Source organism: Syngnathus acus, chromosome 2 (genome assembly GCF_901709675.1).
Source record: "Syngnathus acus chromosome 2, fSynAcu1.2, whole genome shotgun sequence".
NCBI lineage: Eukaryota > Metazoa > Chordata > Actinopteri > Syngnathiformes > Syngnathidae > Syngnathus > Syngnathus acus.
The window spans coordinates 2,535,914-2,562,908 of record NC_051088.1 but is presented as its reverse complement, the minus strand read 5'-3'; the positions used below and the strand labels follow the sequence as shown (position 1 = coordinate 2,562,908).

Here is a 26,995-nt window from a genome sequence, read left to right as displayed (position 1 = left end):
TTTTAAGATAGAAGCTGGTGTAACACTTAACAGATTTTTGTTGGCGGTGTGCCTCGAGATTTTTTCCAATGAAAAGGTGTGCCGTGAATGAAAACAGGTTGGGAAACACTGGTTTAGATCACTAAATGTCTGAGGCTTTCCCATTTGTAAGAGAGAGGCTGCAACATACCTGCAGAACTCGACTCATCCACTGGAAGCTGTCCTCCTCACTGGCATCTGGCCGTTGCTCTGCCACGATCACAATTCTCTCATCATAAAAAACAGTCACTGAAAACACAGCGATCCTAGACAGAGTCAGAGGGATCAAAACACACGCGTGCACAAATGCACACACTATTAAGTATTTCACATTTCATATTACTAAGCAGGCAGTGTCTTACCTCCCCCTGTAAACTGTTTTGACAGGCTCGACGGCAAGAGCGGTTGCCACCAAGTCGTCAGCATTGTGGCGTCGCCTGCTCACCATTAGTAACCCTTCAATTTTGCCCACAACAAATACCAGGCTGCCCTACGCAAAGAACAAAAGGAGGGCCTCAGCCCTGACTACATGCATGCTAAATGTCAGCTCTTGATTTCTGGGTACATGGGACTTACTGGGCCAACAAATCCAAGCAAACCAGTTCTGGTAAAGGGAACTTCTCCTAAAGGTGCTCCAGATTGGTTGACAGGGATCACCTACAGGGGGCAAAACATTAGGTTGTTATAGACGACGCAACATCGAACAGAACACCCTGCAGTTGCCATTTTCTGTTTCTCATATGAGCAGCTTTTTGAAACAGAACTGCTAGATTGAGTTGAAATGAAATTGTGTTTTGAGTGACATACAAATCTAAAGGTTATAACATCATCAAACATGACTAAAGAGCACCTATTGCAGTTGCCCTTATTTATGTTGTGCATTTGACTTATACTCAGTTTTATTTAATGCCTTCTAAAATTAACTTTTTCATGTATAGTTTGATGTGTATTAGCAATTATATGTTTAAAAGGGTATATCTGCAAATAAATGTGCTTGGTTTTAGTATTTTTGGAGGACAAAAAGAAAATTTTATCTTGAAAGCATCACTTCAACCTGGGCTTTGACAGACCTCAAAAGTGTTCTTGGTGACCCCAGGAAGACCGTAGTACATAGTGCCCCCCGCTCGGGAGCTGATAACAATCTCTCCTATCTCGTCTGTTTTGCACAGCTGAGGCGAGCCATCTGGTTTCACGATGCACATCAGAGCTGAAATACGTATTATTGTCACATCAACTCTGGGTATGTTAACGTTTTGTGTTACAGTATTTCCAAGAGTTAGCACTGGCAACGAACCTCCAGGCATAATGTGTCCGACGTCTTGGACAGTGAGAGCCGAATTCTTGTCCTCTGTGTTCACTCTGATCACACCGTGGCTCAGCCCGCCCATGGAGAGGATAGCTCTGGCTGGTAGAGGAGCTCCTCGCGCCCCGGGTCTGTAGCGGAGGCAGTGGGGAAAGATAGTGATCGTGTGAGCTAAAGGCTTGACAGGTCTAAGTCAATTCATTCTTGGCGCATTGAATTGATTGCAACTGGAATGTTCTGGTTATATTATAAGACCTTTCGCTGCTCATCCAAGAGGACATCTCCAACAGTCTAGATCAGGGGTGCCCAAGTCCGGTCTAGCTCCGATCCGTCATTAATTATTAACAACATCCATCCGTCCGTCCGTCTATCCATCAATCCTCTACCGCTTATCAGGGGTCTGGCCGCAGAGGCAGCAGCTTTAGGAGGGACGCCCAGACTTCCGTCTCCCCAGCCACTTTGTCCAGACCATTCTAGGGGATCCCAAGTCGTTCCCAGGCCAGGCGAGAGACAGTTTTTCCAGCGTGTCCTGAGCACCCCCCCACAGAACTCCACAAGGGACACGGTCGAACGCCTTCTCCAGGTCCACAAAACATGTGGACCGGTTGAGCGAACTCCCTTGCATTCTCGAGGATCCTGCCGAGGGTATAGAGCTGGTCCACGGCCAGGGCGACAACTACACTGCTCCTCCTGAATCCAAGATTCAACCTCCAGACAGACCCTCCTCTCCAGCACCCCTTAATAGACCTTAACAGGTAGGCTGAGGAGTGCACGCACGCACGCACGCACGCACGCACGCACGCACACACGCACACACACACGCACACACACACACACACACATGCATCTATATTTGATTGGACTCTCCCAGGGATTGTGTATCCTGGCCAAATAATAAGCAACGGCTTCAATATTACTTTACGACCGTGTTTTTTTAAATAAGGAGCCCATCTAACAAATGCTGCAGCAATGTTAGGTTGAAACTTTTGTTAACATTTACGTTCACTTTACTTTTTTTATGTCCTCCTCACGTCTTTATCTTGGGTTTAAGATGCTGGTTGTTTCTTCTTAACCTTAGTGACAACAGTTTAATTGTATAATTTTTAAAGGATTGCATTTTGCAATTTATCTGACCCCTTTCACCTTAACCACCGCCTCATTTGAGGACGAAGACGGTGCAAAGCTGCTCACGCTCTCCGACATTGGGAAGAGCACATACAATAATGTACGATGTTGCGTTAACGTAATCACGTCTCTACAGTGTCAATTACATGATCTTTCAAAATTTTATCACCCCCCAAAAAATACCCTGATAATATTGTATTTATGGCAAACCATTACTACAGCCTTTGATGCGCATAAGAGAAAAAGTGCTTAAATCCACCACAGAATGCATGTAAGGCCAGATTTAACAGGAGAAAATCTGCAGAGCCAGAATGTGCGCAACTGCATGCCTTTATGCATGTGAAAGACTACTGTACCTGCGAATGGCCACCGTCAAGGCTTCTGGCGAGGTGGCACAAGGACAGATGACCTCAGGCTTTAGACCGTGAGACTGGAACACATTCAGGAAGGCATCACATGATGACACTGACCCTAATCACACAAAAAAGGGAAAAGGGTCAATTATAACAGACCAAACAAAGATCTATATAATGTTAAAAAAGGGATGTGATTCACATGGGTTTGCTCCATCAGCCACTATAAGCATTCGTATGGAGGACAGGTTGGTGTCCTTCTGATCTTTATGGGCCATCATTGCCCAGTGAAGGTCACGGCACTTAACCAAGGCCACACGTGCTGTGAGATGACAAGAAACATAATGCATACTGAAAAACAATAGACAAAGGAGCATCATAATAAGAGCAATGAAGGCAAACCTTTGTGAATGTGCACCCTCTGCACCCAGGACATGGGACAGGCTTTCATGACGGAATACGGCACAGTAATAGTATGAATTCTATTCATGACACTCTGGAAGGAGAAGAAAGACATCGTGGTTGAGACCACCAGTCAATTGGCTGTGGAGGACAAACTTATCTTACCGTTAAGATGCCATGCCACAAGCCCATATCCTTTTTGCAGTCCAACACATTGACCAAAGTCTCACCTGAGACAAAAAACAGAAACACATTAGCAAACAAGAGAGACACACAAAGACTGGTAATGTCCCCACACATGTGGAAGAACATGGTGGTGGCAGCATCATGGTTTGGGCCTGCTTTTCTTCAGCAGGGACAGGGAAGATGGCTAAAATTGATGGGAAGATGGATGGAGCCAAATACAGGACCATTCTGGAAGAAAACCTGTTGGAGTCTGCAAAAGACCTGAGACTGGGACGGAGATTTATCTTCCAACAGGACAATGATCCAAAACATAAAGCCAAATCTACAATGGAATGGTTCACAAATAGACGTATCCAGGTGTTAGAATGGCCAAGTCAAAGTCCAGACCTGAATCCAATCGAGAATCTGTGGAAAGAGCTGAAGACTGCTGTTCACAAACGCTCTCCATCCAACCTCACTGAGCTCGAGCTGTTTTGCAAGGAAGAATGGGCAAGAATTCCAGTCTCTCGATGTGCAAAACTGATAGAGACATACCCCAAGCGACTTGCAGCTGTAATTGCAGCAAAAGGTGGCGCTACAAAGTATTAGCGCAAGGGGGCCGAATAATATTGCACGCCCCACTTTTCAGTTTTTTATTTGTTAAAAAAGTTTAAATTATCCAATAAATTTTGTTCCACTTCACGATTGTGTCCCACTTGTTGATTCTTGACAAAAAATTAAACTTTTATATCTTTGAAATGGAGCAATTGTGCATACAGCAGACAGTCAGAATATAGCGCAAAAATACAGGAGGAGTAGTGCAAGGCAGCCAACGTGGCCCAAAAGGCCAGGACATTATGCAGCCGAGGGTGGAGGGGGGAGAGAGTTCAGGATCCTAACAGCCTGGAGTATGAAGCTGTTGGTGAGTCTGGTGGTGCGGGAGCGCAGGCTTCTGTACCTCTTCCCAGAGGGCAGTAGATCAAACAAAGTGTGAGCCGGGTGACTCACATCACTCACAATCGTGGTTGCCTTGCGTGTGAGATGGGAGGTGTAAATGTCCTTCAGGGAGGGGAGTAAAGCACCAATAATCCTACCAGCTGTGTTCACTATGCGCTGCAGGGCCTTCATGTTGTAGTCAGTGCAGCTTCCACCCCACACAGCGATACAACTTGAGAGGACGCTCTCAATGGTGTCACGGTAGAATGTGGTCAAGATGGCTGGTGGAGCACTTGCTCGCCTGAGTTTCCGCAGGAAGTACAGGCGGCGCTGAGCTTTCTTCGCCAGTGATGCAGTGTTGGTGGTCCAGGAGAGGTCTTCACTGATGTGCACCCCCAGGAATCTGGTGCTGCTCACTCTCTCCACAACAGCACCGTCGATGGTCAGAGGCAGGTGTTGGGTGTGACCCTTCCGGAAGTCAACAACAATCTCCTTGGTCTTGCTGACGTTCAGCAGGAGGTTGTTGTCCCTGCACCATGTGGTCAGAAGGTCGACCTCCGACCTGTAAAGAGTCTCGTCGCCCTTGGTGATGAGACCCACCAGAGTCGTGTCGTCAGCAAAGTTCTCTATGCGGTTGTTGCTGTAGGTTGCAGTGCAGTCATGCGTCAGCAGGGTGAAGAGCAGCGGACTGAGCACGCAGCCTTGGGGGGCCCCCAATTTGATTTCTTTGTTTATGATTTCTAGAGTAGAGTTGAGGGCCTCATTGAAAGTGATTTTATCAGAGTCTGGTGGTCTATATATACATCCAATTATCACATTTTTATTGTTGATGAGTGAACAAGATGAGAGTTCTATAAACACTGATTCTGCTACAGTCATACCAAAGTGAACACTTAGATCCTTTCTGGGAGAGAAATTTAAGTTATCAGTCACATACAGTGAGACTCCTCCACCTTGCTTTTTTGGTCTGCAGGAGTGTATAGGAGTGTAGTGAGAAAGAGGGTGTAGCTAGATGTATTATCAACCATCCAGGTTTCAGTAAGAGCTATTACTGAAAAAGAATGTGTCAAAGTTGATAAATAGGTTCTCAGACCATCATGATTTTTAGAGATACTCCATACATTGAAGTGGACAGTGGAGAATACATTTGTTTGGCAGTGGCCAGGAAGAGTATTGCACAGATTGTTAAACATATCTTCAGAAAAGTATTCACATGACAATTTAACAGATTTTAGGAGAGTGTAATTAGTATCTGGGTTAAAGAAGGACTCATAGATACCAGCATTAACATTATCTAGCTCAAATGAATTTAATAATAAAGAGTCCAGATCCGGTGGGACAGAGATCCCTGCATTAGTGAGAGTGTCACTGGATGGCATTGAGGGTGTAAGGAGACGGTCTACCTGAGATGAAAGTCCTCCCCGCCTGACTCTGTTTGCCATGTTGTGCTCCGCTGTAATCCACCATTCTCGTCAGGAGGGTCCATAGGTACCAGTTAATGGTCATCAATTCTGCCATTGTAGACGTTAGGTTCCCCCACCACCAGGCCGTACATCTTCAGTTCCTCCAGTTCACTCACAACGAGAGTCTTGACATCTTCTGTTGTTGCTCCGTTCGTTTTAATCCATACTTTGCAGTTTCTGACCCACGTTGCTAGAATCTTGTTTTCTTTCTTGAGTTTGCGTGCGTTCCAGGCTATTTCGGCATTCTTCTTAGTGAGGTGCTCATTTAGGTAAACACCCATTCCTTGTAGTTTCCTCCCTTGCTTCAAAAGATTCACTTTATGTTTCCTATTGACGAACCAAATGATAATTTTCAGAGCATCTTTTGGTCGTTTTCGGTTTCTTGGGAGTGTATGACAAGCGGCAATGTTTCTTTTCTGGAGTTCCATATGCTTACTCTCGAAAAACTGTACGACCTGATTTTCAAGTGTTGACAGTTCGTCCGATGGAGAGTCATCTGTCGAGGGATCCGGAGGACCCGCCGGCCTGGCATAGGAGCGGTGTGATGTTTTAAGACCAGTAATTATGAGGTCTTCTTGTCGGGAGTACTGCTCCAGTGCATCTACTCTCCGTTCAAGCGACAAGATTTTCTCATCTTTCTCCTTGGATAATTTCTTAAGCTCAGTTAGTTCAGTCGTTAACTGGAGCAGGGTGGCTTGCTGCTCTAAGAGTGTGGTAAGGTCTTGCCGTATCAAGTCAATGGATGATTTGAGTTCATCGTAGCCCTCATTTTTTTTGGGCGGCATAGCGTAAGCCAGGGGTCACCAACTCCGGTCCTCAAGGGCGCCAATCCAGCCTGTTTTAGGTGCAGCCCTACAACAACACACCTGATTCAAATGATCAGCTCATCAGCAAGCTCTATTAAGGCTGATAGCGATCCTGATCTTTTGAATCAGGTGTGTTGTTGTAGGGCTGCACCTAAAACAGGCTGGATTGGCGCCCTTGAGGACCGGAGTTGGTGACCCCTGGCGTAAGCAGATCTAGACTAAAAACGAGTCACACTGCTAAACGCCGACTTTCAATACCTGCCGGTGGGGCTAAAGTGGCTAAACACGTAGGCTACGTTAGCATGGTAGCCTACGATGCCATTTGACTTCCTTCCTTTAGCAGATGTTGTTGGTGTTGGTTTTCCGCAGCCGCGGTGGGGGAAGGCGAAGCCCACACACAAGTCCGCTTTTCGAATAATTGCGCAGGTCGATCGACACGTTCCAGCACTCAGTACTGCGTCTTCACTGATTGTTACCCTCTGGTCACGGTGGGATACTGAATATATACAGAATACTGGGTCACTAAGTCACGTATTACGTGTGTGGTCTAGAACAGATCCCTCACGATAATCAAAGGTTGACTCGTCCGAAATTACAAAATTATACTGTTACATACTGACCTTCACAGTAGTTACAGGCCTGTGTCAGGGCTTGACAGTGAGTCAGCATGGAGATCTTGGACACAGCCACACCCATCACGGTCCCCTCCTTACTGGCTTTGTACTACAATGAATAGAAATGCACACAAATGACCTAAGATAAGAAGCAGAGGTCGACCAGTATTTTCCATAGTTAAGCTACACATTTGTGAGATATCAGAAGCTCCACGATAAGTAAAATACATTCGCCTTAAGTGAGTACCTCGATGTAGGCGGTGTCTGTGTTGGCGGTGGGAATATGAGGCTGCCAGTCTTTGGAAGGTTTGGTCAGGTACTTGGTGTCTGTCACCACCCATTTCATTCTGGGCCATCCTGAAGAAGGTGAACAAGTTTTAGCTGCCTGACACAAGGGGTGCGGAAGATCTCATGACCAGCAACATTAAAACAAAGTTTTCATTTTGCAATCTCAGCTCCGACTGCACATGCGAAGAGGCCACCCAAACAAATCTTAATACAACAAGTACTTCTATGCTGGTTCCACTTTGGTTCCACTGGATTTACTTAATTTGGACATGCCATTGATTAAAGAGTAGAAAATGACGTCAGTTGACGACATATTAATCATGTACAGCTTTTATTCAGTGTAATGATGACCTCTAATAGGTCCCCAGGAGGAGCAAATGACAAACACAGAGCTAGTGGTAGATAGTGATGACTGAGCCATAGGGCTGTGTGACCTTTGAATTGGATGATTTCTCCATTTTGTGTCTTGGGCAGCCCTTTGAGACACACTTCACTGGTCAGTGCCAGACTGACGCCACAGCTGCCCAAGAGGAAACCAATCTGCTGGCTGCCTGCATCCTATGGAGAGAGACAACATCCGATCAATATAATGGATTCTTAATCTGTACAAATCTATAAAACACACTACTACGCCTACTAAATAGCATGCAAATACTTTGTAAGATTCATCCATGCACTTCTCCTCACAAGGGTCACGGTCGTGCCTATCCCAGTTGACAATTAGGAGTGCTCAATCGGCCTAACCATGCATATTTTTGCAATGTGGTATGAAACCGGAGTTCCTGGAGGCACGGGGAGAACAAGCAAACTCCACACAGGAAGGCTGGAGCCGGAATCGAACCCACAACCTCTGCAGTGTGAGGAAAACGTGCTAACCAAGCGCCCCATCAAACCATCCTTATAAGAATCATTGTAAATATATTATTTTGCCATCAAAATCACATTTTCAATGTTCGTGTTGGTATTTTATCTCAACACATAAGCTCATTTTCAATGTTCCTGTTGGTATTTTATCTCACAACGTTCTGAGTAAAATAAGGCAGTGTCACAGACAAAAAAATGTGTCCTTCAATGTTCAATAGCATTGTCCTTACTTGTTTTGAAAGTGGTACTTCAATAGGCACAGGGATGACCTCAGCCAACAAACAGCCATAGAATGCAACCCAGAACATACTGGGGTCACTGTTTGGGTAAACCAGTGCGACCTAGGAGACAAGAGATGATACATTTCACTGTCAGCTGTTAACATGTGCACCCTATGTGCAGTGATTAACATGCTCCTACTCTATCTCCAGGTTGTAACACAGGTTCCGTCTTTGTGCCCAGTTTATTAAGCAGCGTGTAAGCCAGTTTCAGACTGCGACTCCACAGTTTGCCTACAAGAAAGAAATAAAAATGTTGGTGAAAAATGCTCCCCGAGGTTCACACAATTTCTGTGATTGAAGCCATTCTCAAACGTGAAGTCTTATGACATCAACCGCAATGTACGAGATCTCATTTCAGGAAGCATGAAAAGAATAATTGTGCTTGTGTGTTTTGCCTTTTCCTTTGGCTTTTTGCAACACATTTTCTTATGATTAACATGAAGTAAGCAGGTGTGCTTTGAAAGCAGAAAAAAAGCTGACAGTGTAAGTACTTTTATGCAGAATATTTCAGTGTCATGATAGTTAGATATGAACAGTAATCACATATGGGTGATTTAGCGCAAGTGCTGATTCTGTTAAGATATATTGAGCAATCATACTGCTTTGTTTTTGCTCACTTGCACTAAATTGATAGGACTGTCAGCTGGCAGCTTTTTGTGAGCAAAATATTTTGATTTGGATCTTCTGTGGCCAGATTTACACAAAGGGAGGCGGGTTGAAGCAATTTTGCTTATCTAGTCCTGTCCCGATTTCAACCAAGGGTTTACACTGCCAGACACAGTCTACATCTTCACAGTATTACCTAAGTACCACCATAACAAAAAAGGAAGAAACAAATAATCAGAAAAATTACACAACATAACATTTGATTTGAATACAGCAATGACAAGATAACTGAGTTATAACATCCATCCATCCATCCATCCATCCATCCATCCATCCATCCATCCATCCATCCATCCATCCATCCATCCATCCATCCATCCATTTTCTATACCGCTTGTCCCCACAGGGGTCGCGGGTGTGCTGGAGCCTATCCCAGCAGATTATGACAATTTGATTTGAATAAAACAATCAATATACAGAGAGTTGGAGTCACAATCTCGGCGGCACCCCAGGGCACTACCCCCAGCACCAGGCGACACCTGCACCGATCGATCACAACCAGTCATCTCCCATGCTGGCCTCCTGTACCTTGACCATTTTCCCATTAAGTTCAGATATCTCGTGACAGAGCCTTGTCATCATCTCTCTGGTCTCTCAGCCCTCAGGTTGTTTTCCAAAGCAGGAAGTCCCTCATTTCCAAGGGCGCCAGACTTTTGGTACATGTGCAACGCTTTTGGTACATGTGCAACCCTACGGTGGTCAGAGAAAGCCAGCCGATGACGAAGAAGATCACAATGTACACATCTTCCCCATCTTGAGGCACAAGACGCGCCACTTCCAGTCCATTGTCCGTTTGTGTACCCTGCGAGAGAGGTACTGTGGGGTCATTGCGGCTCCCAATTGTCTGGTCGGTTGCACTGAAGGCCGAGCTTAGGAGATCCATAGCATATGATATAGTTGGTGAAGCGCCTGTTCTTGTCTCTAGGAGGCCTGCACCCGATGCGCCCACAAGACTCACTGCAACTCCCCTCTTATGTGTCACAAGTTCAAACAATTTAACATTCAACAGCATTGCTTATGAATTTCAATATCAACAACCTTAGATACAAGGGTTGGTGAGTTTTTGTGTCAACCTTTGCACACATCAGCATCACAGTCACCAGCCTGCACTGAAGACATAATACAAAAATATTTAAAGCAAAAGTCACAGTGATTTAATATGAAATGCGTCTCAAAGCCTCTTGTAATTTTGGTGAATTCATATGATGAATTGTGTTTTTGTATCAAAAAGCTCTTGACTGTTTTTTTGAAAGTCTTACGATTTGCAGACGTCTTAGTTTCTGTATTTAATTTATTGCAATATACACCAGTCACTGCTGGCGTGTGGCTCCTCGATGTTGTGCTCATCTGCAGGTGCTCAAATATCAACAGTCATCTGAGTCCAAGGGTGTCTTTTCCCAGTCTGAATAGATTTAGTATAGTAGAAGGTATGTCAAATCCAGATACTCCATACATGCTTACCAAAGAAATGCATACAATAATATCTTGTAACTTGAGTATTTCTGTTTTCATAGTCACAGATAGTTACACGTGCACAAACATTTTCAATCACCATTGACATACTATACGACATAGCATTTCAAAAACAATATTGTTTTCAATATAGATTGCGACTCCACCACCTGTTTTGTTGCCTCTACATCTATGGACTGGTTTATATCCGTCGAGGTGGAGACTCGACTGTAGTTTCTTTGTTCCACATTTCTGATATTGCAATGACGTTGAAAGGTTTGTCCAATGTCTGAAGATAGTCCTATATTTTTCAAAGTTGGAATTTAAAACCCTGATGTTGAAGTGGATTATGGACAGTTTTCTTTCATATTTATGCAGTTGTTGAATTTATCTTCCAAGTAGTATCCACATTTTTCTCATCCATTTCCATAGTAGTGACAGTCTGGGTTAGTATCCTCATTTGGAACATTTGTTGTTGGATGATTTTTAATTTCTGATTACATTTTCTCATATCTTGCAGCCAAGTCCGTTAGTTCTTGTTTGTTGACATTTTTGTTATGATTTAATAGAATGAAGTTAGGTTTGACGTACCTCCGTTTGCATATTTCTCCAGCTCTTCCATCAGCACAGGTTTGGTGCTTTCTGGGGATGATCCATTCGGCTTTATGTAGATTTTGCAATTTGTCGTCCAAGTGCTTTGTATTTTTCCTTGCTTCTTCAGCTGGCGAGCTCTCCATGCAATGGTTGCATTTTGCTTGTTGAGATTTTTGTTTTTGTAGACATTCGATCCTCTTAGATTCTTTCCGTTTCAGTCAAGCAACTTTGTGCTTGATATTTATAAATCTCAGTAGTACTACACGATTTCCGCTCACTCTACCTCCAGTTGTCCCTCTTGTGGAACGGAGTCAGCAGAAATCCAATATTTCCTTGTCCAGCGCTATGTTTTGTATTGTAAGGAAATCTACCACTTGCTATTCCACGGATCGATTTGCTATCTCGTCTCCACCATCAGACTCATTTTGATGTCTAGGTGAGCTCTTGATCCCAAAGATAATGACGTTGTTCATTTTATATTGTTGGTCGATATCATCTACTCTGTTGGTGAGAATTTTATCAGTTAGTCTTTCTTGGCATTCTCAGCTTTGAGACATGCTATTTCTTTCATCTTGGTTTCTAATCCAGTCAATTGAGTCTTCATTTCGTTAATACTCTTCTTAATGTCGCTAACCTCCCCTCCTGTCTCTTGAAGAATGTCCAGAGTTCTCTGCAGATTTGTTCACCGAGTTCTCATCTGATTTCTCATTTCTTCCAAAGTATCGCCGTTGCCTGATCCTTTTTTGGCTGCATCACTCCAAAATGTCCTTTCTTTTGCTCGTTCATTGTACAAGTAAAGCTATTTCATATTAAGTTGTTTGTATTTTGAATGTCTGTGTGTCTGTATGCCGTTATCTCTTAGTTTGCAGCTGTAACCTTGAGAGCAGAACAAAAAGGCGCCCTACTCCCTCGGCAACCTGAATTGAACTGACGTGATCTACTCCGACCTGCCACTTACACGCTCTACTAATTAATCAGAACAGCCATTTTACAGCCTGTGACATGCACAGGCATGCAAACATCATGCAAATTATCAAGATGGACTTCCATCATCTAAAATACTATAGTTGTGAATCTATTAAGCAAGTTACAAGTAGTCTTAAAACAAGCTCTTCTGTTGCAGACCAGCATTGGTTGGAAACAACCATTTTCAAATGTGTGAGCAACTCTGACAAGAAGGAACATCGACTGAAGAGACACACAAGACTTTCCTAACCAAGGTTATGTGAGTACATTGCAGGGGCTATGTCTAAATATTTTATGTTTTATTTACAAGATAAGTACATATTCTTAGTCCTTTCATAAGTCTGTCAATGAAATGGTGTGCACAACATCCTGTTTCCTTGGGGAAACGTGTTTCATTCTTACAAAAACAAAAGTTAAAATGTCTGTTTGGAAGGGACTATAAAATGAGCTCTAGATTTAGTGGTAAATGTTCTAAATGTTATACATACAAAAGACAGGTTTATTTACTTTATTAATATTGCATATGTATTTTCAAGGCAACATTTTTTTTTAATTTTGATGTTTAATTTGAGTTAAAAAGAAGACAGTGCCCAGTAATTAAATGTTGAAATTAAGGAGACGAAATAAAATGATTTTCTGTTCATAATCAGTATTACATTCTACTCTTGGAATATCATCAACAACTTTGAGTATAACAAAAGCGTACACAAGACAAAAAAAAGGTTAAGAATCACTGATGCAGACCACAACTTAATGTTCCGACAAAAAAAACAAAAAAACACTGGTAGGCTGCCGTATAACACCATTTTTGAACCAACAAATGTTTTTTAGACAATCGCAAGGCACACATCATTCACATGGACAGTCACACTTATTGACAATTTTGAGTCTTCAAAGTTCAAACAACCTACCATGCATGTTTTTGGACTGTGGGAGTAAAACGGTGTAACCGAAGAAAACCCACACAGGGATGGGAAGAACATACAAACTCCACACAGGAAGGCAGTAGGTAGCTAGTACGAGTATGATGATTAAAATGTTAATTACGATTAATAACGACCTGTACTGTTATCAAAGGTTTTCTTAAAACTTCGACTCTGGCCAAGCATCTTAGAACAGATTGTGAACTAACTTTGAGCTATCGCTCCATTTAAAATTTGCAACAAATTGTTACTCACCATATGTGAGAGTGTAGAGGGGTTTTCCAGTGATGTCTAGCACCGTGAGTGCGGGGCTCTTGGCCTGGGTGGCCCCCCAGCGGGCTAGAGCTGCTTGCAGGGCAGGAGGCCAATTACTGACAACACCGAGGGGCTCCCCCTTTACTGGGATGATTTGACGACCCTCTGGCTTTGGGGTATTGGGGTCTAGCTGGGGAACTGGATGAAACAGAGGATCGCGACAAATGAAATGGGTGTCCCTTGTTGTAATGAATGCAATGAATTCATCTTTTCACCTTCAACTATTTCCTCAGAGTCGTCGAGGAAGAATTCGCTGAGTGGTGGTCTTTTAGGCCGTTTGAGCGTGTTTAGCAACTGCTGAATCTTAGTGGACACTCTGCTGTTGACAGGCACACCTGCATAAACAACCACCACCGTCAAACAAACAAAGTATTACCAATTAAGAAAATCATGATCCACACGTGCAACTCTAACACACATGGCTATTGTAGTATACACAGTCACACAGTCAGGGTCAAGATCAGCAACAGGAAAGATTTGAAATGAGTTGGACGGACACAGTTTTGAAAATTCAGGGAAAAGGAGCGCGGGAGGTTGTCTAAATCTAAGCTTAAGTCACAAGACACACTGAGACTGACAGGCTGGAAAGCAAGCTGACACGGGCATCTTCAGAATCGCTCCCCCGGATCCCCGTGCCACTCGTATTACCTTTTCGCTTTCCTTTTTAAATGAAAGTCAAGATGGATTAATGGACCCAAAAGAAAGAAGAAAGATACGGATAATTAGCGTCATGTGCCTTGACTTTATCGAACAGATTCTATTGAGTGTCATCACCACAGATGCCCACCAATAAAAACTAGACCACGGGAGAAACAAAAACGTAATCAATTTTAGTAGCTTAATTCAAAATGTAAAACTCACTTTTGACACTGTGTCAAGTAGTTCAGGATTTTATTTTTGAAAGTTTTGATGGTAACAACTCTCACCAACGAAAAACCAATATTTGGCATCTCAAGAAATTAAAATGTTACATCAACAATAAAAAAATTACTCGTTGAATTATTGAAACATCCATCCATCCATCCATTTTCTGTACCGCTTAGTCCCCACGGGGGTCGCGGGCGTGCCGGAGCCTATCCCAGCCGTCATCGGGCAGTAGGCGGGGGACACCCTGAACCAGTTGCCAGCCAATCGCAGGGCACACAGAGACAAACAACCATACGCACTCGCACTCACACCTAGGGACAATTTGGAGTGCTCAATCGGCCTACCAAGCATGTTTTTGGGATGTGGGAGTAAACCGGAGTGCCCGGAGAAAACCCACGCGGGCCCGGGGAGAACATGCAAACTCCACACAGGGAGGGCCGGAGGTGGAATCGAACCCGCACCCTCCTAACTGTGAGGCGGACGTGCTACCCAGTGCACCACCGAGCCGCCTTTATTGAAACATTATTGAAAAAATTTGAACTCAACTACTGGATGCAATTAACATTTTTTGACAATATAATTAATTTATTAAGAATGCCCGGTATGACTGGAATGATTAGGAGGTAATTGCTGGGTTTTACTTTGTATTTCGTACGCAGTAAAGCACACAGGCACACATACCTGATATTACCAACAGTTTTGTGTGATTGCATGCATGTGTGTGTGTGTATCTACCATCAGCAGTATCAAGCATGCTAGAACGGCTCTGTCCACGGCTCATGCCCCTGACAGCTGGAGGCAGGTCCATTCTCGAGCCTCTGTCCTGGGCAGTGGCAGATGATGTCACATCTGGAGAAACACTGTTCTCTAATGGGGAACCACAAAGTGAGCCATGCTAAGGGTCTGCAGAGCACAAACACATTCATATGTGCTGTTGATAAAGGGAATTTACCAATGTGCATGTGGGCTAGTACATCGGCCAGCACTGAAGCAGCGGGCTGAGGCTGGGGCTGGCTTTTCGGCTCTCCGTGGGACAGTGTAGAGGACGCCGATGAGGAAGTGGAGGAGCTTTGGACGGAATGGTTGATCCAGTAATCAGGACTTTGCAGCCCCTGGGCCAGCGCCACACTGAAGGCAGCCTTTCTGCGCAGTGAGCCCTCATCCTCTGATGCAGAAGATGTGTCTGGTGGAAAGAACAAACATTTAAAATCTGTAATCTTGATCAAAACTCATTCACAGATATACCATAAATAAATGAATGCTCCAAATATTTTACAATTTGAAGTTCCACCAAACTACAAATGAACAATATGCCACAAAGTTGAATTTTTTTTTTAAGTTTGTACCATCAACGTATCACATTTACATGAGTAAATGTATGTAATGTAATTCGGTCACTTGTTCGATTGGCATGATGAATATCAATTTATAATTTTGTGCACTCGGATGAGACAGTGTGATGTCACCACAACTGCCGTATTGCTGTTGCCGCTAGTTAGACAGTTACAAACCATCTTACTGCAGTAAGAGCGAGGGCATTTTTCTGCAGCTCTGCATCACTTGCCTGTCACAGCCGCTCGTGTTGAGGTGAAAACCTGCTACCTACTAAGGAATCCTGCTTCCTTGTACAGTGTTACCTCTACTTACGAAATTAATTGGTTCCGCGATCGGGTTTGTAAGTAGAAGAGTTTGTACGTAGAAGCAAAATTTCCCATAGGAATCAATATAAAAGCAAATATTGTTTGCTGCACTATTCCAAAAGTAGCACTTTTTGCCCTATTACTCTGCGTAAAACACACATAGCAACAGTTTTAATTTTGCTTTTTCAAACCTTTATAACAAAAATAAATGTCACTTTATTCTTGACCTCCTAACTTTGCTTGGGAAGGGGCTGTTCTAATTTTCTGCACTTGCTAAAAAATACCCCCGAGAAGATGCAGAAAAGGTCAGGCTAATAATTTATTTCATGCTTCCATGTACTACTATTTGCAGTGTGCTCCCGTACTCGACATTAATTTTTGGTGCAATTAATGAGTTTTATGACAGTGTGAGTGGTCATTAAACGCAACTCGTGCAGAACGCAAGTGAGAATTTAAAACAATAAAAGAAAAGAAAAGGAACCAAGCTTCTAAAGATGGAAAATGACAAACACAAAAGGGTGTTCTTCATGTTTTTATTGAAAACCAGCTGGTACTAGCTTTCATTCAATGCGTGCGCGTTCCTGCAGCACGGGATACCGATTTTCACAGGGGTACCTACTTTGGCACAACACCTTTATGAGTTCGAGTTTCATGGTCTGAGGAGACATACCGTGTTTTTCCATGCATAATGCACCCCCGTGCATAATACGCACCCTAAAAATGGCATGTCGATGCTGGAAAAAAGCCTGTACCCATGTATAATACGCACCCAAATTTTGACTCTTACTTAAGTCCGTAAACGTAAAATTATTTCAGAAAAAAGATCATCTTTGGGAACAACCGGATGTTATTCTGCCAGTCAGTATCACTGCGCATGCGGTAGCAAACTCGATAGCGAAGAAATGTTTCGGATTTGTGTAGGGTACATTGTGACAGCAAACGAGCAGGTGATCGAGCAAGCATCTGATACGAGAGCATTGTGTTCGTATGGAGCGTGTTTGAAGTGAACAGCAGAGAAGAAAGGAACAAGGCAAAGTGTTGTGAAATAAAATATTACCTGTAATACGCATTTAGGTAGAGAACTGAACTCTCGTTCTTTATATAGCTGACGTGTCTTGCGCATCCGTTCTGCGCATCTGTAATGGCGGCCTCCGTATGATATCCGGTTTGCGATGGAGATTAAAAAACAAACAATATTTGACAATAACACACCATCAAGGATTGCACCATCGCATCAAACGACGTGTCGTCAATTATGAATTTTACTGACTAAGTGTGTTGGGCAGTTTGGCTGAATGCGATGCGCGATTGACAACAAACAAGAAGAAAGGTGTGATTTCAAGTTTTATTTCGAGGGAGATTTTCTTCAAAAATTGTTGTACCCATGCATAATGCACACCCCAGATTTTAGGACAATAAATTAGTTAACTTTTGCGCATTATGCATGGAAAAACACGGTACTCAACTACACTACTTGTCTTTTGCACCGTCGGTTCGGAAGGTTGAAAATTGGTTCCTAAATAGATATAAAAAAAATATTGCGAAGTATAATCAGTATAGGCGTAAGTAGAGGTACCACTGTAATGGTGCGAGGAAGAGGATGAGCCTTTCACACAGATAAATAGAAAGCTGCAGGTTGTGAGAGATGCCTGCTCTGCCCTCCGGCAGCGGATTAATATGATGTTGGCTGATAATAATCTGAAAGTTCAGAATGTGGGCCACTTGAAGGTACTTCTGCTGAAGCATATTAAAGCAAAAACGTTATTGGCAATTATTTGTACCTGGAGGTGTGCAAGCATCACCAGGAGACTGGACCAAAGCTGAGCGTCGCTTGGTTGGCATGGGTAGGGCCATCTTCTCCTCTTTGTGTTTGGCTAGTGCTGCCTGCACAGCTTCTGTGTGAATGTCTAAACAAATTAATATAGAAAATGAGAACAGCAGTAAGCAAAATGTAACAAATATTACATTTCAAAAGCTTTGTGATTTGTTAGTACCTGATCTATACCGTTCATCTCTGGCCCCTCCACTTCGGTGTGTACGATGGTGTTTGGAGGCTGAAGATGTGGAGGGGCCCGAGGCCTCAGGACTAGTCGTGGGCTCACCACTGTGGCCCCCAGAAAGCTGCACATCTGGCAGAGTCACATCCGCATCTAGAGCAAGAATATTACAGTAAACATAATTTAATGAAATAACTAAAAGAGGGAAAAATGTCCTCAATTAAATTTAAAAAAAAGAAAGAAAAACAAATGTGCTTCTGAAAAAAGAACTATACTAACTATAAATTAACTATAACTACAATTACTGAGGGTAAAAAAAAATGTTTTTGTCTTTGTGCATTTATACCATATGTGTGCTTTTGAGGTTCATTTTAAATGTTTTTATTTTGGTATTGCTGTATGTCTGGACGTAAAAACGAATAGCCAACAGGTCGTTTCAGAATTGTAGTTTGCTTTGTTACACAATACTTGGTAAGCATTTTTTTTAATCTTGCACTCAGCTACTCTAAATTTAGGAAAAAAGCTAAAACTAATGCTAAAACTAAGAAAAACAACAAGAATGATGCATTTTCAGAAAAGTAAAAACTGAAAATAATGAGCGAACATGCTCTAAGAAATAATCTAAATAAACAGAATTGTCTAAAAAATAACCTCCATGAGTCATCACTTTATCGTGGTGGAGGGGTTTGCGTGTCCTAATGATCCTAGGAGCCAAGTTGTCTGGAGCTTTATGCCCCTGACAGGGTTACCCATGGCAAAAGGGTCCTAGGTGAGAGGCCAGACAAAGCACGGCTCATTAACCCCATATGATGATAAACAAAAATGGACTTCGTCTTCCCTTGTCCGGACTCGGGGCCCCCCTTTGTCAAAGTCAAAAGTCAAAGTCAAAGTCTGGTTTATTGTCAATTTCTTCACATGCCAAGACACACAAAGAGATCGAAATTACGTTCCCACTATCCCACAGTGACAAGACATAGTACACAATATACATACAAGTAAACAACACAAAAAATAAAAACAAGAAGGCACAAACAATGAATAAATAAGAGTGATGAATAAATAATAAATAAACAAATAACACAATAAATAAGAGGAGCAAAAATGGAGCAAGTGTGCATACAGCAGACAGTCAGAATATAGCGCAAAAGTACAGGACGCTACGCAGAAGGGGGGGAGAGAGTTCAGGATCCTAACAGCCTGGAGTATGACGCTGTTGGTGAGTTTGGTGGCGCGGGAGCGCAGGCTCCTGTACCTCTTCCCAGAGGGCAGAAGATCAAACAAAGAGTGAGCGGGGTGACTCACATCACTCACAATCGTGGTCGCCTTGCGGGTGAGATGGGAGGTGTAAATGTCCTTCAGGGAGGGGAGTGAAGCACCAATAATCTTACCAGCCGTGTTCACTATGCGCTGCAGGGTCTTCATGTTGTATTCAGTGCAGCTCCCACCCCAAACAGCGATACAACTGGAGAGGACGCTCTCAATGGTGCCACGGTAGAATGTAGTCATGACGGCCGGAGGAGCACTTGCTCGCCTGAGTTTCCGCAGGAAGTACAGGCGGCGCTGAGCTTTCTTCGCCAGTGATGCGGTGTTGGTGGACCAGGAGAGGTCCTCACTGATGTGCACCCCCAGGAATCTGGTGCTGCTCACTCTCTCCACCACAGCACCGTAGATGGTCAGTGGCAGGTGTTGGGTGTGACCCTTCCGGAAGTCAACAACAATCTCCTTGGTCTTGTTGACGTTCAGCAGGAGGTTGTTGTCCCTGCACCACGTGGCCAGAAGGTCGACCTCCGACCTGTACTGAGTCTCGTCGCCCCCAGTGATGAGACCCACCAGAGTCGTGTCGTCGGCATATTTTAGCACATGGTTGCTACCGTAAGTTGCAGTGCAGTCATGCGTCAGCAGGGTGAAGAGCAGCGGACTGAGCACGCAGCCTTGGGGGGTCCCCGTGCTCAGCGTGATGCTGGCGGAGATTTTGTCGCCGACACGTACCACCTGAGGCCTCTGACAGAGGAAGTCTAGTAGCCAGTTGCAGAGGTAGGTACTGAGGCCCAGCTTGTCGAGTTTGCGGATGAGTTGTTGTGGCACAATGGTGTTGAATGCAGAACTGAAGTCCACAAACAGCAATTTCACATACGAGTCCCTTCTCTCCAGGTGGGTGAGGGCTGAGTGGAGGGCAGAGCAGATTGCATCGTCAGAGGACCGTTTGACTCGGTACGCAAACTGGAAGGGGTCTATGGTGGGGGGGAGAATGGATCTGATGTGCTCCATGACAAGCCGCTCAAAGCACTTCATGATGATGGGCGTCAGTGCCACGGGGCGGTAGTCATTGAAGCAGGACGGAGCAGGTTTCTTCGGCACAGGTACGATGGTGGCAGCCTTGAAACACAAAGGGACGATGGCCTGCTGCAGGGAAATGTGAAAGATGTCCGTGAAGACACCCATCAGCTCCCCAGCGCAGTCCTTCAGCGCTCGACCCGGGATGTTGTCAGGGCCCGCCGCCTTACGGGTGTTGATAGCGGCAAGCGCCCACCTCACGCTATCGACAGAGAGGCACAGGGGCTGCTTGTGTGGAGGGGGAGGGGTCTTCAGCGGGCAAGTGCTGTTCTGAGCGTCGAAGCGAGCAAAGAAGCGGTTCAGATCGTTGAGCAGACGGATGTCGCCCTCACAGCTCTGCGGCGCGGGCTTGTAGTCCGTGATGGTCTGAATGCCCTGCCATAGGCTCCGTGCATCCCTGCTGTCCTTGAAGTGGGCGGTAATCTTGCAAGAGAATGCCCTTTTCGCTTCCTTGATGCCCCGGGACAGGTCGGCCCTCGCTGTTCTCAAGCCAGCCTCATCCCCCGCTCTGAAGGCTTTGTCCCTGGCCCTCAGCAGCCTGAGGACAGCCCCCGTCAGCCATGGCTTCCAGTTAGCCCGAGTGATGATGAATTTTGTGTGGGTCACATCATCAATGCACTTCGTGATGTAAGAGGAAACAGAGTCAGTATACTCCTCTATGTCCGTCCGATTGTTGCAAGTGGCCGCCTGCTTAAACATTTCTCAGTCAGTAGTGCCAAAGCAGTCTCGAAGCGCATCAGAGGCACCCTCAGGCCACACTCTTACCCGCTTGCGAACCGGCCTGGATGCTTTCACCATTTGTCTGTATGCGGGCAAAAGCATAACAGTGATATGGTCAGAAAGTCCAAGATGGTGGAGGGGGGCGGCTTTGAAAGCTCCTTTATGTGTAGAGTAGACCAGGTCCAGGAAGCTGTCACCACGTGTTGGAAAGTTAACATGCTCAAAGGCGAGCGTCTGGTGGCCGGGCCTTCACCCATGGGGTCCAGCCAGGTACAGCCCGAAAAGACAATGTGGGTCCCCCTTCCCATGGGCTCACCACCTGTAGGAGGGGCCAAAGGGGTCAGGTGCAAAGTGATCTGGGCGGCGGCCAAAGGCGAGGACCTTGGCGGTCCGATCCCCGGCTACAGAAGCTGGCTCTGGGGACATGGAATGTCACCTCTCTGGCAGGAAAGGAGCCCGAGCTGGTGTGCGAGGCAGAAAAGTTCCCACTTGACATAGTCGGACTTGCTTCGGCACACAGTTTTGGTTTCTGGTAAGTCCTCTTGAGAGGGGCTGGACTCTCTTCCACTCTGGAGTTGTGTGGGCATACTTATTGCCCCCCGCCTTGGCACCTGCACATTGGGGTTCACCCCGGTGAACAAAAGGGTAGGGTTCCTCCGCCTTCGGGTGGGGTGACAGGTCCTGACTGTCGTTTGTGTCTATGCACCAAACCGCAGCTCAGAGTACCCACCCTTTCTGGAGTTCTTGGAGGAAGTGCTGGAGAGCGCTGCTTCTGGGGATTCCATCGTTCTACTGGGTGACTTCAATGCTCACGTGGGCAATGACAGTGAGACCTGGAAGGGCGTGATTATGAGGAACTGCACCCCCGATCAGAACCCAAGCGGTGTTCTATTATTGCACTTCTGTGCTCAACATGGATTGTCCATAATGAACACCATGTTAAAACATAAGGGTGTCCATGTGTGCACTTGGCACCAGGACACCCTAGGGCGCAGTTCGATGATCGACTTTGTAGTCGTGTCATCGGATTTGCAGCTGCATGTTTTGGACACCCGGATGGAGAGAGGGGCGGAGCTGTCAACTGATCACCACCTGGTGGTGGGTCGGATCCGATGGTGGGGGAAGATGTCGGTCCAACATGGCAGACCCAAACGTACTGTGAGGGTCTGCTGGGAACGTCTGGCAGAATCCCCTTTCAGAAAGAGTTTCAACTTCCACCTCCAGCAGAGCTTTTCCCACATTCCAGGGGAGGCGGGGAACATTGAGTCTGAGTGGACCATGTTCCGTGCCTCCATTGTTGAGGCGGTCGACCGGAGCTGTGGACATAAGGAGGTCGGTGCCTGTCTGGTGGACACCGGCGGTAAAGGATGCCGTCAAGCTGAAGAAGCAGTCCTATCGGGCCGTTTTGGCCTGTGGGACTCCGGAGGCAGCCGACAGAAATGACGGAAATGACGGCCAAACACGAACGAGCAGCACCCCTAGCCATATTTGAGTCGGCCGTGTGGAGACATTTTGGATTTCTAATTGAGACGACAGAGGATGGTGGTCTTGCCTTCTACTTACCGTAAATTCCAGACTATAAGCCGCACCGGACTATAAACCGCACCAGCTAAAATTGGGGGATATTTTAGTTTTTTTCTTATATAAGCCGCACCGGACTATAAGCCGCACGTGCACACGCGTTTTTTTACAAATAAAGACCGTTCACAGAAAGCCTTTTTAAAGTTTTAATAACATACTTTAACATGTCTTTCTAAACATTGCCTGTGACGCAGCAGTAGTACCGCAGCAACACGGAAGTGTGCACGCGAGTTATTAACAAAGAAAGACTGGACACAGAAAGCTTTTTTAAAGTTTTAATAACATACCTTAACATTTCTTTCCAAACACTGCCCGTGACGCGGCAGTAATACCGCAGCAACACGGAAGTAACACAAGACTAATAGGGCTGGATTAAAAAAAACATACCCGGTAAAAGTCACTGAGACGCGGTGGTAACACAGCAGCAACACGGTAGTACAGCACCAACAGGGCTCATTAAAAAACATACCAGTAAAAGTAAAAAAAAAAAGAGCTTCATCGTCTTCATCTTCCTCCTGTGCACTGAAACCATCGAAGTCTTCCTCCTCAGCGTCCGATTGGAATAGCGTTAGATATCCTTCGCCTCACACTTTCTCAGTCTCTCTTTCGTCGTCGCTTTTATGCATTTCTTCGAGTGTGATGAGGGTCTGTTCATGCTAATTTTATTCATGCACGAAGCGCTAAATTACATTAAACTAGCGAGCGACACGTATAGCTTCAGAGTAGACGGGACCACGAAATAAAGAAAAGGGTGACGCAACACAATGTCATCAACATCGACTGCCTTTAGCTTAAAAGCGGCTTCATATGCATTTCTTTTGTCCCCCATAATGACGGTTTGTGTATAAAAGCTTCCTTTCAGTAATGTCCGTCTTGATCTCGTTCTGTCTCTTCTTTGTGTGAATTATACGCCACTATTCGCCTATCAAAACACAAACTAGCACGTCTTCTTCGGCGCATTATCTCTTCTTCGTCTGTCTCGCTCTTGCTTCCTTCTAGAGCGCCCCCTGGAGGCCGTACAAATCCATAAATACGACGCGCCGCGCCGCCATTTAAGCTCTATTTCCCTCTTTGACAGCCAAATCGATTGCTTTTAACTTAAAAGCTGCATCAAATGCATTTCTTCGTGTGTTTTCCATGATGAGGGTGTGTGCGTGATCCGCGAAATGTTCAAAACACAAACTAGCACGTCTTCTTCGGCGCATTATCTCTTCTTCGTCTGTCTCGCTCTTGCTTCCTGCTAGAGCGCCCCCTGGAGGCCGTAAAAATCCATAAATACGCCGCGCCGCCATTTAAGCCTCGGGGTTCAAAGTAACCTTCTGAATAAAATGCATTAAAAGTTCACGTTCATTACAACTTGTTTTTGGTGAGCAAAATGTCAGAAGAATTGAATTTAAATGCTGATTGATTGGGTTTTAATACAATGCAGATGGTCCAAACAGCGCCACTGCTTTGTGTAATCTCTGAGTCACATGGCAGAGTAAGAGAAAGGGTTTAGAGCCCTTTGACGCAGGTCACCTAGCGTGCATTCCTACTAAAGCTCATAATAGTCACAAGCAACACAGCCAGAATAAGCAGCAGCCATAGTAGTGTTTCAAAATAGTATTTTTGTTGTTGTTTTTTTCTTCAAGATACCGCAGTGTATAAAAGTGATCAAGTCATCACAAAAATCACGAAAAAAATCCTTATATAAGCCGCACCTGACTATAAGCCGCAGGGTTCAAAATTTTGGAAAAAAGTCGCGGCTTATAGTCCGGAATTTACGGTAGTTATTTGTCATTTGTGTTACATAAAACTGTCTGTGGGAGAGAACGGTAACGTGTCAAACATGCTAGCCCATATGAGGAGGTATCACGTAGCCACCGAGCTCACTCAGGCGGAGCAGTGAAACCACAACAGCAGCAAAATATTCATGAGGCCAAATATCCACGAACCCTTCAAAGTGAAACTTGATCCAAAATCACAGTGGGCAAAAGCAATAACTAATGCCAGCCAATTTCCAATTGGCTAAATTGGCTAAACGCTATCTTGGCGTCCCAGCAACAATTGTTGCTCGTGAGACGGTTTTCTATTCAGCACTTGACAATGTAATGACAGCACAGAGATCCAGCCTCTCACCTGAGAATAAAGACTGGTCTTTAAAGACTTGATATTTATCCATCCTAATTCTACCTCAGACCAGTATCAGATTTTTATTTTACTTTAGACAATATAGAGGTTTTTCCATTTATATTTGATTTATTTAAACGATGTTGGCTGCTCCTAAGATAAGTGTTTTTTTTCTTTTTATTATACCTCAGACTGGTTCAAGAACAGTTTCACAGATTTTATTATGACAAAGTAAACTGATCATTGAACAAATGTTTATTTTATTATTCTTGGTTCAGTTAATTAGAAGTACCGCATTTTTCGGAGTATAAGTCGCGTTTTTTTTCATAGTTTGGGTGGGGGGGCGACTTATACTCAGGAGCGACTTATATGTGAAATTATTCACAAATTATTACTTGATCATTAACACATTACTTACTTACTAGTATAGTTGATCACTTCACATGTTATTTTCACTTTAAACCGCATGAGGGCGCACTATGGCTATGGAATAATTGTAGCATCACTGACAATGAGTTCCATTCACTGACTTCCGGAGTCAGGAGATTTAATGATTTGAAATGGTATCGGTTGAAAACGGCCTTCAAAATAAAGCACCCTACCGCAAATCAAAGCACGGCTGAATAACATAAATAACTCCTATATAACTCTAACTTAAGAATTCTTAACAATACTGTAAATATGTTTTTAGAACAGCTTTTATTATTATAACAATTTTAATAACAAGGTACAAATGTACATACTGTAAATATGTTTTTAGAACTGTTTTATATTATAACAATTTTTCCATAATAAGGTATAACACTCTCAATTGTGTTTTTAGAACTCTTATTATAACAATTTTTTTTTTTAAAAAGGTACAAGTGTACGCACTGCAATTGTGTGGGCACTCCCTGTCTTCTGCTGACGTGTGGGCAACTTTTGTGCCATAATTCCTCAATTTAAAAGTTTTATTTAGAATTTTATTTTTTTTAAATTTGGGAAAAAAAATCCGCGATGTAGTGAAACCGCGATAAACGAACCGCGATGTAGCGAGGGATTACTGTAATTTGAACTGCAACTGACGACATCAGCGGCGCGGCGCACACGCGCCGTTGTTTACATCAAGGACGAAGAGTTCGATCGATGGATTTAATGATTTGGAGTGACACAGATGGTTTGATAATAATGTTGTTTATATAATAGTTATTTGATATATAGTTTATATATCGTTATTTGGGCCTGTGGAATAATTTGAACTGCAACTGACGACGAGTCCGACGTCAGCGGCGCACACGCGGCGTTGTTTACATAAAGGACGAAGAATTCGATCGATGGATTTAATGATTTGGAGTGACAGATGGTTTGCTAAAGGAGTTATTTATGTTATCATTATTTGGATAACTGTTAATATTACGTCAGGCCCGTTCTCAGCTCCTCGTTGGTGTTTATGTCACGTTAGCATACCGTATCGTTTAGCCTGTTGTTGCTGGTTCGTCTGTTCTTGGTGTTGAATTTTGTCAAATGAATTTCCCCTAAAATGCGACTTATACTCCGGTGCGACTTAAATATGTTTTTTTCCCCTTTATTGTACATTTTGTGGCTAATGCGACTTATACTCCGGAGCGACTTTTAGTCCGAATAATACGGTACCTTATTATTGAGGACTGGTCTAAAGAGATGTTATTATAACATATATAATTGAGTCATGTACGTGTTCTTAATATTGCAATAAAATCAATACATTTTGCCTGGAGGTTTTCAACAACTAAAAATATAAGTGTTTTTTAACTTTTTTTAAGCTGAACTGAAGTTTGAATGGAGCAGTCACTTAAAAACCGGAACTTGAATGGAACCGTGAGTATGGTGAACCGCTACACCCCTAATAAATACAAAAAAATGCCACAGGATACCAAGAGCACCCTTAAACACTTTCCCTACCAATAAAACCTCTGAACATAAAATGTTGTGTTTTTCGATAACTTGAAAGTAGGTTGGTTCTCTGGGGAATGCAAGATTCCTCGGGGATATGACCTTTACTCAGGAAGGGGTAAACAGGATCTTCTTTTGTAAATAGTTCCTTGAACCTCCAACTTTAATTTGTATGGTGAACTGAGTCAGTTGAGGTTGTCAAAAATAGCCCATTTGAGATCAAAGTGGAGTGACGTGGCCCAAGAAATAAAATTATTTTAAGAGCCCAAGTCTGGCAGATTAACATAAACCCATTGCAATTC

At 44.0% G+C, this 26,995-nt stretch overlaps 1 protein-coding gene across 6 annotated transcripts in view; it reads right to left on the bottom strand.

The window, feature by feature from the left end:
* The window catches only part of dip2ba (disco-interacting protein 2 homolog Ba), a 103,159-nt gene that overhangs the window by 46,589 nt on the left and 29,575 nt on the right, over positions 1 to 26,995 (bottom strand). For 4 of the 6 annotated variants that reach the window (XR_005097298.1, XM_037245896.1, XM_037245897.1 and 1 more), the window contains 21 exons: positions 18,036 to 18,191; positions 17,823 to 17,948; positions 15,354 to 15,584; positions 15,137 to 15,268; positions 14,183 to 14,194; positions 13,750 to 13,869; positions 13,475 to 13,672; positions 8,758 to 8,849; positions 8,568 to 8,678; positions 7,908 to 8,031; positions 7,433 to 7,542; positions 7,192 to 7,294; positions 3,367 to 3,431; positions 3,202 to 3,295; positions 3,002 to 3,121; positions 2,803 to 2,917; positions 1,313 to 1,452; positions 1,089 to 1,225; positions 595 to 675; positions 381 to 508; positions 170 to 284 (listed from right to left, as the gene is read on the bottom strand). Coding sequence is in view for 5 of the 6 variants with exons in the window: in XM_037245896.1 (XP_037101791.1) it covers positions 170 to 284; positions 381 to 508; positions 595 to 675; positions 1,089 to 1,225; positions 1,313 to 1,452; positions 2,803 to 2,917; positions 3,002 to 3,121; positions 3,202 to 3,295; positions 3,367 to 3,431; positions 7,192 to 7,294; positions 7,433 to 7,542; positions 7,908 to 8,031; positions 8,568 to 8,678; positions 8,758 to 8,849; positions 13,475 to 13,672; positions 13,750 to 13,869; positions 14,183 to 14,194; positions 15,137 to 15,268; positions 15,354 to 15,584; positions 17,823 to 17,948; positions 18,036 to 18,191 (2,510 nt within the window). In the remaining variant the exon portion in view is untranslated. The remainder of the gene's footprint in view (positions 1 to 169; positions 285 to 380; positions 509 to 594; positions 676 to 1,088; positions 1,226 to 1,312; positions 1,453 to 2,802; positions 2,918 to 3,001; positions 3,122 to 3,201; positions 3,296 to 3,366; positions 3,432 to 7,191; positions 7,295 to 7,432; positions 7,543 to 7,907; positions 8,032 to 8,567; positions 8,679 to 8,757; positions 8,850 to 13,474; positions 13,673 to 13,749; positions 13,870 to 14,182; positions 14,195 to 15,136; positions 15,269 to 15,353; positions 15,585 to 17,822; positions 17,949 to 18,035; positions 18,192 to 26,995) is intronic. The other 2 variants (XM_037245898.1, XM_037245899.1) reach the window with 1 other exon arrangement.